Raw genomic sequence first — 13,769 nt, 5'->3', positions numbered from 1 at the left:
TTTTTAAGCTTGCCCAATCCCTGACAGAATAAATTCGAAACAGAGGATTGGAGGTAATATTAATTCACATCACTCTCCCCATTTCTGATCACTACTGCGAATAACCAGTTGCTCTCACTCCTGGTGGAGGAAAGCAGGACTAAAGACCCAATGCTGATGGTGCTCACGTAACAGATTGAAGCGGATAACCAAGATATACCGCTCCCACATGAATGAGGGTTTAAGACAACCAGAACCGCAAACCCTGGTAACCACAGGACAAGTGATCCATTCCACTCTGATTATTTGCTTTATAAAATTTCAATAAAAATTACTTGAAATGAAAAAAAAGCCAGCTAAGCGCTATTATAAGTCACCAACAGCTACATTTAGTGGTCCAGTGTGCCTAAAGTTGGTAGAATTTTGTGCAAGTTTCAACTCCGTATTAAAAAAAAAAATAGCTTGCTCGGCTCCTCATGAATCAACCTACCTTGGCATAAGGGGCAAGATAATCCAGGGCAGTGATATGAAGGCGAAACTTCTGTGTCTTGGTGAACTTCCCGAAGCACGTCCCCAATGACACCAGTTTCTCTCTAGCAATGTTTGTAGCCAGCTTTAGGATCTTCTCACTGAAAAATGTAAATAATTAACACTCATCATTTTCAACACCAAGATGACAAATGCTAGCAATGAAATAAAGACTGCAATCGTTCAAGGTGCCAAAAGCAAGGGTATTACACTGTAAATGACCACTGTAGCAAACCAGAAGAATACGAAGTCACACTACAATTCTGAAGTAGGTGTTCACAATTATAAAAGATTACAGCTAAAGTCCCCATAAAAGGCCAGTGAAAGCGAGGCAACTTAAAGACAAGATGAAAAGGTGTTAAATGCCCTCTATGCACTCGGAGTCCTGCAAATGAGGGCTGGCTTTGGCACTAGTGATGCTAGTATGAGAGGGAAACGTATTGCTGTTTTTATTATCATCTAATAGGTCTACTTTACAGTAATATATACTTCTATCATTCTGTTATCTAGGCGTTTGTATGCCTTTACAAACTACAAACTTAGTGACGCATAGGATACTCATTTTTTCACACAGTACCCTTCAGAGCACACAAAATGTAAAAACATCCGGTCTCCAAGGAAGATTGGTTACAAAGGAGTGGCCTTTATATTCAGCCAACAAAAAAAGAGTGGCGGGGAGGGTGGGGGGCACATATAACTCTTGCATCCTAAATCCAAAAAAAAACTAGTAAACTATTTGTGACCTTTAGAATAGCATTAGTGAAAAAGTCCCAAGATTGACTGCTAAAAACGTACCTGACATAGTAGACACGGTCGTTGTGTAACCGAAAACAGTACACTCCATCTGGTCTGTCCAATAGTAACTTGATATTCTCTCCAATGCTGTGAAGAAAGGTATACCTTTGTTAGTAGGTCACACTGTTTACACTGTACTGGTATTCGCAAGAGTTGCAGAAACACTCAATTTTACACCACACCTGCGTGCTGTGCAAGATAGGTCCATCACTTTACTAATGGGCTCCATACATTTACTGGTTATGTTTGAGACCTTGAAGTGAGGACCTTCTTTGATCTGCACATGGAAGGCAATTCTACTAGGTAAATGCAGTGATAAAAATAGTTTCTGACCCATATGTATTTACTAACCAGTATCTTGAGATTTTTGTAAAATAACTGCAAGGCACATTTGGCACTTTAGAGAGCTATACACAAAAGGAGTAGATCAGGTGTCTCCAACCTTTTCTATAAGGAGAACTACTTCTGATTGATGAAAATAGTCCTGAAGTACTGATGGCTTTGAAAACGGATGACATTTTTTTCAAATCAGAGACAATCACAATAGTGAACACATCTAGAATAATTACTGGTAGTAACAACTTGGATGTATGTCACAATATTGAGTGATGCCAACATATCACTTCCAGAATATTGAATAATACAACATTACGAAGGTACATATATATATGGAGGTAAGTAGAGAATTACTATTCTAAACTGCACATTACATACCTTGAAGATATACATGTATATATCTTCTAGATAAACAGATGTGTAGTAAGGTACATTAATCAAATTATACTTACCATCATGATATTGTAGTACTACACTCTGGATACAATGTTTTACCTGAACAATTTTTCAAAATTCAATATTGTAATAGATCACCAACCCCCCCAGCACGTAAAACGTAGTTACCAAACAACAAAGTCAGGAAAAACTTTATCATAAATAAATGCTTCCAGATGACTAAGGAAATAACAGCCACAGCAGCAAGTGCCCACTGCCACAAAACAAATACATTTTTGCTGCAAAAAAGGGTTTCATGCATAACGTCACCTTAGTATTTTAGCCGTACGAATGCATCACGTACACAGATCCTGCCCCCCTGCTCAAGTTTTACCGTCACATGCCAAGGATCCCCACCGTAATGTCAAGATGTCTACATTATGCCAAGGATTCCCACCATTGTCATGGGCACAGTTGTGAATTGCTGCCCACCATAATGTCAACACCACCCATGTCATCCAAGAACATTATTATTCCAAGGATTGCCATGATTATATGATAGCCACAATTGTGTCAAACATACACACAATATGGAAAAGATAGCTGTCCTCCCCATGTTGCGGGTCAGTCTCTGTATTTAGTACAGAGAGTGAGGACCTAATCAAAGAACTTTAGAGTGTCCACAAAAAGCCTATAAAGGTTTACAATTAACAGTTGGTGCAGCTCCAGGCTTGCGACCGCCACCACCGTCCTGCCCAGTGTCCCTTTAGGGTGTCCAGTATCGTGAAGTGGCGATACCGCCTAAGCAGGATGACTAGACCACGGGATTACCTGGATTACGAGGAGAAATACCTGTGTCTACCCCAGGCAGTGTCAAAAATAAGGGAGCTGATCGGCAAGCAGGGAGTCTCCTTTAGAGGAGCCACAACAACCTGATGACGGTATATATAAGCTAGTACTTCTCATGGTCTGTTCAGACCCCGTACGTTCCATGTAAGAAAATGAACCATGATGAAGGGTTTGTATGCAAGGCTGATATGACCGATATTGCCACAGTACCCCCAGCCCCCCCCCCCCCCCCCACCGCTTGTGTTATGCCACTGGGAATGTGCAGAGCATGGTACCCACTTAGTGCAATGTGGAAATAAACAAAGATGCAGATCAATCGCATAGCTGAACCACCCACCTAACCCAGCGGAAACCCACCATATCACCAACCAAACTGTGAAATAAACCCATGCATGCTGGTTAGGCTGCATGTGTGCACTCCATGCTTAGGATGGCAAGAAGCACAGCCAGGTCACAGGCATCAAATTGCCAATGTGCAAAGAACATCAAAATCCAACGAATACCAAGCAACTGTTAACTTGTATCGTACAGTTCCACAATACAATTCAGTCCCACTCACATTTCCGTGGAAAACATGGTAGCGTTTTTATTAAGGTGGGGGTGAGAGTTGGATAGCAGAGAAAGGTGCTAGATGTGGAGTACAGCAATGTACAATAGTAGTTAGACATTATTTCATGTAGGCATGAACATCTCACCATCCGCCAGCCAAGGCGACACAAGATTCCATGTTGTGGTATGTATTGCTCGATAAAGTTCAGTGCATGCTCTGGCTGTAGAAAAAACAAAATTTCCTTGGTATTCTAGTTAGAGCTTGGCCGGGTACTACATTGAATATTAGAGACCTCTGATGCAAAGAACCTGTATGAAGGACTGCCTTGCTACCTGAACAGCTTGAGTAAAAGCAGGGTAGGAGCATTGCTAATATAGACCTAGGAGGTTGTCCGAGCCAAGTGAAACGCATCTGTCAAGACTATTTCAGGTCATTCACTAAGAGTCCAAAATCACAGGATTCGTACTGTGTTTGGCCTTTTCAAATGCAGTGCTATGTATTCTAGTAGTCATGAGAGAGGCAGGCAATCTGCTTGGTGAACAAATGAGTTTAAAAGAGAAAGTCAAAATGTCAACAGTAAAGGGCACAAGTTTAGCTTCACACACAAACTGAGCCTCCATCAGCCACACACCGCTATATCCATGGCTCTGGATTAATCAGAGTATCAGGTGGAAAAGTGGCAGCCCAGCTTTCTGGCTTTTTCAATCTGGTGGCAGTAGCTACAAATTGCCTGGGGTGAGTGACATGTCCACTTGCAACTTCCAATTGCAACAGGTGTAACATGGTTTACACTTGTCCATATTCATTAGGCTATACAGGTAAACAACACGCAAATTCAGGATTCATATCGTGGAATACAAATCAAGAAAGAATATGATGCAAAAAATTTACGACCAAACTGGTTACTTTCATAATGCACATCACACTACAAATGATCTCCCATGGACAATCATACAAAAGGTTGAAGGGAAAAACAGACCAATAGGAAGCAGAAATTATTAAAGGACAAAATTGGATTTTCAAACTATTATTCGAGTTGAAAGATTAAGTAGAATGGTCTTTGCTAACACAATTACCTAACAGTTCTGAGGCCAAGAATTTAGAACAACCTGACCATTTTTGAAACAGGGAGTTAGAAATATGCAACTAGATAGCTACACACTTCCAAGTGAAAGTGTGCTTGCAGACATTATCAAGGGATGTGGCACCCTTCTTTATTACATACTACTTACCCGTGGCATTACCCCCAATTTTCGTATTCCCATGAAACACAGATTGTCGTATGAACACACTGAAGGCACACATTGGTGAAAGGGGTGATGCATATACATATGGGTGAGATGAGGTCACAGGCTGTGACTGTTTTACGAGCTCAGAAAGGCTTCTCTCCTTTTAAAACAAAGAACAGCACAACTCACATACTTATTGTGACTCCACAGTAAGATGCGTAAGAGGGGACAGATCGCAATGGACCCACCTGTAAATATGTTAGATCACAATTATGATTTTGCCGATACTTTTGAAACCACCCAATTTAAAGCCACAGGTAACGGACCAGACATTATATACATGCATGTCATAGTTCAAAATTGTCAGTTTCTCATTCTTTTCTGCCAGCTCACTGTCTGGAAAAATACAGAGAGACCCATACCTCCTACTCCCAGTTTGACTAAATAGAAAAAGAATTGGTTTAGGCGAGACAATTTAACAAGCAAGTGATGGGTTACATCCTTTTCACTGAATGGTTTGCAGTAAATGAGCGTAGTATTTTGTATTGGTGGTCTAATATAGACTGGGGAGGATAACAGTAGTTGCTCCATTACCTAATATGAGAATAGAAAACCAAACATGAATATCTGCATGTTGGTGTTGGGCTATTATTTAGTATATCACTTACGTTAGGAACCATTTTTCAGGATGGTGCCTTTAGCAAACCTGAGCACCAAGGAGAACGGGATACACTTTTGTATTACTAACCACATTGCTCCTAAGTTAGTAGGAAAGTAGGCAAGTTGAAGGGCTCGGTCATTCCCTGTTGGGTTTCGGTGAAATCCCTGGGACTTCTCAGCACTAAATGATAGAGCAGAAACTTTGTGAACTTGACCATAGGTAAGTAGAGGATGGTGCCTTAATTCATTTTACACCACACCCTCAAGTTTGTTTAATTTTGTATCAGTAAGGAGATATAGTTAATAAAGCAATGCCACTTGTCCACTCAATACAATTTTAACAACCCCTTGTATACCAACAAAACTGCTTATGTTGCTGGCTAAGGAGCGCCCAAATGATGACGTATGCAACCAAGTGTGGTGGGTAGGGTGGTGCGTTCCTTTTTCAAAGAAGTATAACTTGTCAGAGCCAGAAGTTTAATTTAAACCTAAAGTGGGGTGCATTGGTTTCCCTATGCGACTATCCAAAACTCTTTGCATAGTGTATTCACTACTTCAAGGAGGGGGCACTGCAACTGCTTGAAGAAAATCTTCTCTTGGTCCATCAGTATTAATGCCCTCTTGTGGGGCATGCCAGAAAATGAAATGCGTAAATTTGGTTCCCTTTCTGGCATAGACAAGCTAACTTAAAGAAGCATCATCCAATGCTGTTAAGAGAGTTTCAGTAAGTCCGATCTCTCTAGGCTTAGATGTTCAAGCTAAACCACACTCATAAAGCAAACTAGTCTTGATTTATTTGAATCCAAGAGCAGGGAGAAGACAAGGGGTGAATTTTCGGTGATCTACTACAGTCGCTGGGTTACGACTAATGTGCATAAGGTTTTGATGCCCTTTATCACATAACTGAGCTCTTAAAAATAATGGAATACACAGATTACTAATAGGTAATCTTCGTTTCTCTATGTTCGTCAGTTATTACACTATGAAGTGACCTCACCCCTTGGACAGGAAAAAAAGTACCACAAGAATTCCAAGTAAACACAACCCAGCCTCATGGCATAAGTGGTAACTTACCCATAAAACCTCTGTTATATCAAAACAAAAACAAAGGCTATGAGGGAGGTTTTGAAATGACAGTGACGAGGATGAGTAGGACTAAGAGTGATCAAGATTACCAGTAGGTAATCAGGGGATTACCTCTACATAGCTGGTCCTCCTCCTAGTCGCTACACTAGGAGATAAACCACATTTTAGGCCCCAGGCAAAGAACATACAACATTTACTAAAAGTATGCACACCCAAAGAACTTTATTGCATATTAATAAACTGAACAAACCACACATCAAGAATATAAGCAAGTTTACTCTGTAACTCATTTAAAAACCCTACACTAAAATTCTTGTTACAGTCAATCACACTAATCAGTCTGTAATGCTCGACAAAGGTAGAGTCCAAAGACCAGGCAGCGGCTCTACAAATCTCCTGTGTCAAAACTACCTGGAACTCAGCTCAAGAATCAGTCATGCCCCTGGTGGATCTTTCCTGAATAGTCTCTTTTAGAAAATCCCTGATTAGCCTATAGAATTGCACCTTTTAACAATCTACTAAGAGTACTTTTAGTCACTTTCCTTCTTTGTCTAAAGGTTACAAATAGCTGTTCTGTTTTCCTGAAAGCCTGTGACCTGTTAAGATAAATGAAAAGAGTTCTTTTAATATCTAAAGTGTGATCTGAAGAAGGAGAAGAGAAAAAGGAAAGAAGGTTCACCTTTTGAGTTGTGGAAAGAATAATGGACTTTGGGAAGAAAAGCGGTATTTGGTCTTAGGATAACTCCATCTTAAATAAGCATCTGCAATTCAATAGGTCTTGCATTTTGTTTTTTTACAGTTAGAGCTATTGGCGTTATATCGGAAATATTTTTTACTTGTGTTTTTGGGAGTGGAGTTGATCTATGTGATGGCAATTGTATGTTTAACAATGTATTTTAAAATGAAGTATGTTGATGGTTGAATGTGTTGTATGGGGCATGTCAGCTGCTATGTGCACTATATAAATATATTGTGAACACTAGCTAAAGATATTCTGTAGTGCTGTGCACATTCCAAAAGTAATAAAGACTCACCTGCGGTAAGTATGCAGCAAAACGAAAAACTGGTGGGCAGAGGCGCTGAGGGTCTTTGTAGAGGATTGACGCACGTGGTAAGTAAATACTGTATATCCAGGCTGCCCGAGTAATGAGTTAACCTCAGTTTAAGACACTCTTTAGTACCAGAAATATTGCCCCCCCTTTAATGTAGCAATGGTGTGCACCTATAAAAAAATTTGAGTGTTTAGTTTGGAAATTTCTTCATGCTACCAGTTTCATAAATTATTTCAAAGCTCAGTTGAAGCAGCAGTGTTTCTATGAAGCTGAATGTTTGAAAGAAACGCACGATTATTCTACATTAGTGTCATAAATTTATGTTGCAGTAAAGTTTAGAGCTCGATTGTTGGAAGGCGAGCCAGGACAGGTCAAGCAAATCAACATCTGGGCAACCCTCCCCCGCTTACTTTTCTGTGCTTGTAAGCATCCATATTTCTACTGCCAGTATGTTAATCAAAAAAACAGGTGCTGTTTGCTGGGATAATACCAAGTATTGGCCACAGTATTAACATTTGTACATCTAAACTATTGCCTCTAATAAAAATAAGAATTTAAATACCACCCCCTTAAGACAAATTTCATGAGACAAACATTTCCAAGAGAACCTATAACTAATTCTAAAGTGGTCCACTTTATCATTCATATTGTCTAGGCAAGAGCCTTAGCTCATGGAATATTCAAGTGTTATCTTGTTACTTCGTCTAAAGTGTATGGTACTACAATAAAGCCAAAAGTCACTAAAACCAGAGGGCAAATGTTTGACGCTCATTCACTTTGATAAGCCAGAGTGGGCACAGAAGGGGGAAGGATAGTTATAAGTTTAATATGAACCATACATCCCCCTATAATTCTCAGAACTATCAGATGCTGAGCACTGAGGCGCAAACTCATACCCATCAGGGTATGCAAGACATCTCAAAGACCTTTTTCGAAACACACCAGATTGAAAAATGATATTTAGAAACAGCAAAAACAGTAGGGTGGTGAGTGTCTGTTTTCAAAATACTAAAGGCCTCTTGACAATGTGATGTCCCTACTTTTCTACAAAGTTGAATTAGCCATTTGGACCTGAATTTATTGTAGGCTGGGCAGACAATTAAGGCACGACCTGGATTTCCTCATTCATGCCACAAGAAGGACAATTCTGCAATGAATCATATCACTACCCATCAATGATTGGTGAATGTGAGCAAAGGAAGTGTTCAATGCCTGAACTGGATACACAGCTTCCTTGCCCGGGCCAGTTGAACCTCATCCAGAAATTCCTCAATTCAACAAGTTTCTTTAATCCCTATAAACCTTGTTGTTAAGGTTCCAAATGAAGCATTCTTCATGAGAGAAGGTAATTTGAAATTCTTGTAGCATTTCACCAGCTCCCTATTGGACACTGCCAAGCAGGCCTCTGCAGGTTCATACCACAGGGTTGCTTTGCCAATACACTTTAGAGTGACCCTAATGTAGTGGAGCCACGGTATCCTGCCAGTTCCTTGAAGCCCTAGGATCTCCTCCAGGGCCAACCTATAAAGGATCAGCTCTTAAATGGTCCTTATTTTTCTCCAAAATAAAAGTGGACTGAGTCCAGCACCCTCCGCAATGGATCTCACACCTAGATCAAGTTGAAGGGTGATTAGTGGGGTGCTAGCAGGGAGGCTCACTAGTTGCCTTAAAAAGCTGTTCTTCACCTGCACAATTCCTTAACAGGCTTGGCCCCCATAGCTCACCGCCATACAGGGTAGCACCTAGGGCTTGCGTTTTGTAAACCTCAAAACTGGGGCTGACAGGTTGTACCCATTTAAGCATTTGTTTGGCAATATGAAATGACCAATCCATATATTCGCTAAGAAGTCAGTCCTAAGTCTCAAGAAGAAAGCTATTCAGGCTGGTATTTGGTGTTTAGAGTGCGATGGATTGAAAACCTCAAATTTGATTTTCATTAACAATTTCTAAACCCCTTATCCTACAAAAGTCATTAAAACTATCTAATGTCCTTGGAACAACCATTTATAGAAATACATTTCTGCTTGAGGAAAACTCACTGCAAACAGGTCATATTTGAGTGTAGCGTAAGAAAGATTAATCTGGAGCCCAACCAACAAAAATTGTAAGACTGCAGTTAATTGGCAGGAAGGAGCCCACAGATCAAGCTGAGAAAACCATTTGTGAAATGCCGCCCAATTACTAGAATATGTCTTTATGGTTGAGGGTTTCTTGAATGATGTATGGTTTCAACCAAGACAGGAAGAAGCCCCTTACTCATTAATCAACCTCCAAAAGAAAATAACCAGATTTAGAGGAGGATGGGAAGGAGTCCTGAAGGTAGATGGAGCTAGAGTCAGTCAGTCATGAGCTTTTATTCGATACTCAGAGATATCTTATAAGCACATACATAATACAATCAATACAGTATACAAAAAAGTTTATGCCATAAGAAGTCAGTAAGAAATATTAGAATGTTTAAGAGTGATAAAAGGATATAAAGTCCGTTAATAAATTAGCTAAAACAAGAATTAAACAGCTACTGACAATCTCTTACATCGAATATGCCAAAACTGCTTTAAAAATTTAGCTATTCCACAGACTATTGGGGGGGAAGTGTCCGTGCTTAGGATACGCAAGGCTACTAAATGACTGCGTGTGCCCATGTTACGGCAGAGTGGTTTTAGCCAAGAGCTCCTAGGCCTTGCATAATCCGGGCATTCAAATAAAACGTGCACAATAGACTCAATCTTAGTTGGGCAACATGCACAGTTGGGAGAAGTGCGATCCGCTGTTGACCATTTCGATACCAGGGCACCTAACGGGAGGGAACCAACTCTAAATTTAAAGTAAAGAGCACGGTCAAAGGGGAGAGTAATCAAGTCCAAATAAGGTTCAAAGGCCACAGTGTCTTTAATTTGTAAAAAGGTGGCAGTGGACCTGCAGTGATTTGGGCTAGAGATTAGACGCTCAGCAATCCATTTCCAAAAAAGCGCCTTGACAACTTCTTTTGGAGGGGCTGAGCGGGATGACCAACAATCCCCTAGTCCTATATTCTCCAACAGCTTTTTGGTGTCCTTTAACCATTTTATTTTGGCCCAACCCCCCTGGCTCATTATGTCTCTCAGTGCATCAGCATAGGATTTTAATTCTTCGCACCTCCAAATCCGCGTCCACAACAGGAGCGGGCGAAGCTGGGCCTGATCTTTAATATTTTTACATCCCGTGTCCATCCTCACAGGTACTGACGGTGTGCTCAGAGGGAGAGCGATGAAGGATTTTAATAGCTTGCTCTCAGCAGTAACTAGGGCATCCAGACGGCAGTGACCCCACAGTTCTGCCCCATACAAGGCTGATGTCGCTACTTTGGCCTTGTAGATGTCAAGTACTGGGGTAAGTGATCTCCTAGTTGAGGCCCTGTATTCCCTCATGAGAGCTCCTCCTACTCTCCTGTGGTTAAGGACCATTTTTTCAATGTGGTTTGCCCAAGTCATCCTGTCCGTAATCCGAATGCCAAGGTAGTCGAATTCGGCTACTTTCTCCAGGGGAATAGAGTTAAGTGTAGGTGGGCGGCCCAATTTTTTAGGTGGGTTAACAACTAGGTATTTGGTTTTGTCCACATTTATTGTTAGCCCTTTTGCAACACAGAACTCCTGGAATCGTGTTAGAAGTTTCTGTAGTCCTTGTGGGGTCTTCGAAATCAGGAGCGTGTCGTCCGCAAAAAGCAGGGTTGGGATGCGGACACCTCCAAGACAGGGGGCGTCAGCTGGTTCTTGTTGAAGGTGTTTTACCACCCCATTCAGATATAACGAGAATAGGGTGGGCGCCAGGACGCAACCCTGTCTTACGCCCCTGGACACTGGTATTTTTTCCGTGAGCTCTCCGTTATTACCCCAACGGACCTGTGCAAAAGTGTGGGCATGAAGGCTTATAAGAAGGGACAAGATGTAAGGTGGTAGCCCCAACTCACAAAGGACCCTCCAAAGCTCTTCCCGGGGAACTAGATCAAAGGCAGTCTTCAAGTCTATAAAGGCTAAATAAAGACTGCCCTTGCCCAGTTCCACCACCTTCCACCCCAAGAGGGACAACCTAAACACCTGCTCTATAGTCCCCATACCAGCCCTGAAACCTGCCTGAAAGTCTGATAGGATTTTATTCTCCTCCACCCAATGGAGGATCCTACCAAGGATAGCTTTGCCAGCTATCTTTTGGGTGGAGTCTATCAGACTTATTGGGCGATAGTTTCCCGGGGTTTCCCTGCACCCTTTTTTATAAATGGGGACTATCACCGCCCCTTTCCAGGATTCTGGTACTACTCCTCCCCTCATAATATCATTTAGGAGAGCTGCTATGATCCTTCCCCATTCCGTTGGGTAAGCCCTCATCAAATCACCCGGAAGGCCATCCGGGCCCGGTGCCTTGCGTGGTGCCACCCAGCCTATAACCCCCTCAATCTCTAAGGGAGTGAAAAGGTCATAGGCATGAGGTTCGATAGCTAGTGTGAGATCCATCCCCACAGACAGTTCCCCGTCTGGTGGGAGGTATAAGGACCCAAAGTGTTTTGCCCAACTTTGAGGCGGGATGCTGCAGGGTCTCATGGCTGCATCGGATTTGGTCCGTTTCCTTATGAGATTCCAAAACACCCCTGAGTCCCTGATTTTGCTAGCCTGGAGTAGGTCCTCCCAGTATTTTTCTTCCCACTCCCTTCTAGCCGAACTAAGGATCTTTTTGTAAGCCTTCCTAGCCTCATGGATCATACTTTGGGATTTAGATTTAACTGCCTCAACTAGCTTTGCCTTATGGGTCCTGCAGGCTTGGGTATACCACCCCTCAAAAAAAATTTTAGTTCCTGTAATGCCCGGCTTTTTAGAGTACAGGATAAAGACATTGGTTAGGGCTTCAATCAGAGAGAGAAATAACCCACTCACTTTACCCACCCCTTCTAGCGAGGATTCCAAAGATGTTACCGCGCGGTTTAGATGGGATTGAATTTCCCCAACCTTCGCCTCGGATAGGACCAGTTTCGCCCATTTAATTCTTCTACCACATGGGGAGACTTCAGATTCATCTAGTGGTACGAGTGCCTCTTTAAAGTTGGCCTTCCTTAGGGGTTGCCACCAATGTTCCATTTCTAGGGAGAGAGGGTTGTGATCGCTTTCTGTCGAAGGGACCACCTGCATGTCCTTCACATAAGGCCATAAGCACACGTCTATTAGGACATAATCCAGCCTAGAGGTGTGCCCTGGTCTGTTGTAGGTATGTGCACCCCCCCTATCCAAGGAAGTCCTCCCATTCGCTGCCCTTAAATTAAATTCAAGAGTAAGGGAGTATATTTGGAGCGCCACTTCTGTCCACTTTTTAATCGGTGCGATATCCAGAGCCGGGATCCCCCACCTGGCATCCTCCTCATCCTGGTCGAGGGAAACATCCGAGCCCAAAGGCTCGAACGTGCAGTTCATATCACCAACAACCAGGGTGCGGGTCTTATGGGGGGTGTTGTTTAACAGGGTCTCAAGAAGAGCTATCACAGGAGACTTTCTCCCACCCTTTGTACCCCGAGCATACACATTAAAGATGTTTAGAACAATTCTTCCCCTTTGGTCTATAAGGGTAATATTTTGTATGTCCGGGGAACCTGTGGGATAGTCCACCACTCTACAGTTTAAAGATGCCGCGACCCAAATAAGAAGGCCGCCCGCTGGGCGGCCTCTCCCAGATTCCGAGGCCCGCGCGGGAGAGGAGTATGAGGAAAAGCCCACCCTATGGACCGGTATCAAGCTCCAGGTTTCCTGGAAAAGGCACAAGGAGTGCTTGTCGACCCACGCAGTAAAATCTGGGAGGGCCAGTTTTCCAGCAATCCCTGCGATGTTCCAGCTGAAAACCTTAAAGACTAGGTCCGTCACAGCTGGATAGTCGCTGGGCGCTTGAAAGCCCCTATCCATAGGGCTCCCCCTATATAACCGAGGAGAGCAGGGATCTTGTGGAGTTGTTATAGGGTCTCCCATTCCACTTACAAGGTTTATTTGGGTGGGTGGTGCTTCTATTTGTTCTGCTCTCCTCACTGATTCCAGTCAGCAGGGGCCAATTGCCCACATTTGTTTCTCCCTATCGCCTCCTACAACCCCGGCCCAGTTTTGGCCCGAATTAAGAGAACTTTCACTTCCTCCAATTGGGCTCACAAGATGCCTAGGGTAAAAATACGAGGGGTCTACCAATTTCACCCCCGGGGCCCCCATATTTTTAATAGGAGTACAAATGGATGGCACCACTCTATAGTCTTGGAAATTTATAATTACACAGTCTCCTTCCAGCATTTTTTTCCCTTGCCCTACCCATCCCACTCTACGGACA

The 13,769-nt window shown here is 42.5% G+C and overlaps 1 protein-coding gene across 1 annotated transcript in view; it reads right to left on the bottom strand.

The window, feature by feature from the left end:
• The window catches only part of NIP7 (nucleolar pre-rRNA processing protein NIP7), a 37,806-nt gene that overhangs the window by 18,307 nt on the left and 5,730 nt on the right, over positions 1 to 13,769 (bottom strand). The window contains exons 2-3 of the mRNA XM_078669312.1: positions 1,303 to 1,389; positions 470 to 608 (exon numbers count right to left, since the gene is read on the bottom strand). Of these exons, the coding sequence (XP_078525438.1) occupies positions 470 to 608; positions 1,303 to 1,389 (226 nt within the window). The remainder of the gene's footprint in view (positions 1 to 469; positions 609 to 1,302; positions 1,390 to 13,769) is intronic.

Source organism: Lissotriton helveticus, chromosome 12, assembly GCF_964261635.1.
Source record: "Lissotriton helveticus chromosome 12, aLisHel1.1, whole genome shotgun sequence".
NCBI classification, from domain to species: domain Eukaryota; kingdom Metazoa; phylum Chordata; class Amphibia; order Caudata; family Salamandridae; genus Lissotriton; species Lissotriton helveticus.
This window is presented reverse-complemented; position numbering and strand designations above follow the sequence as displayed.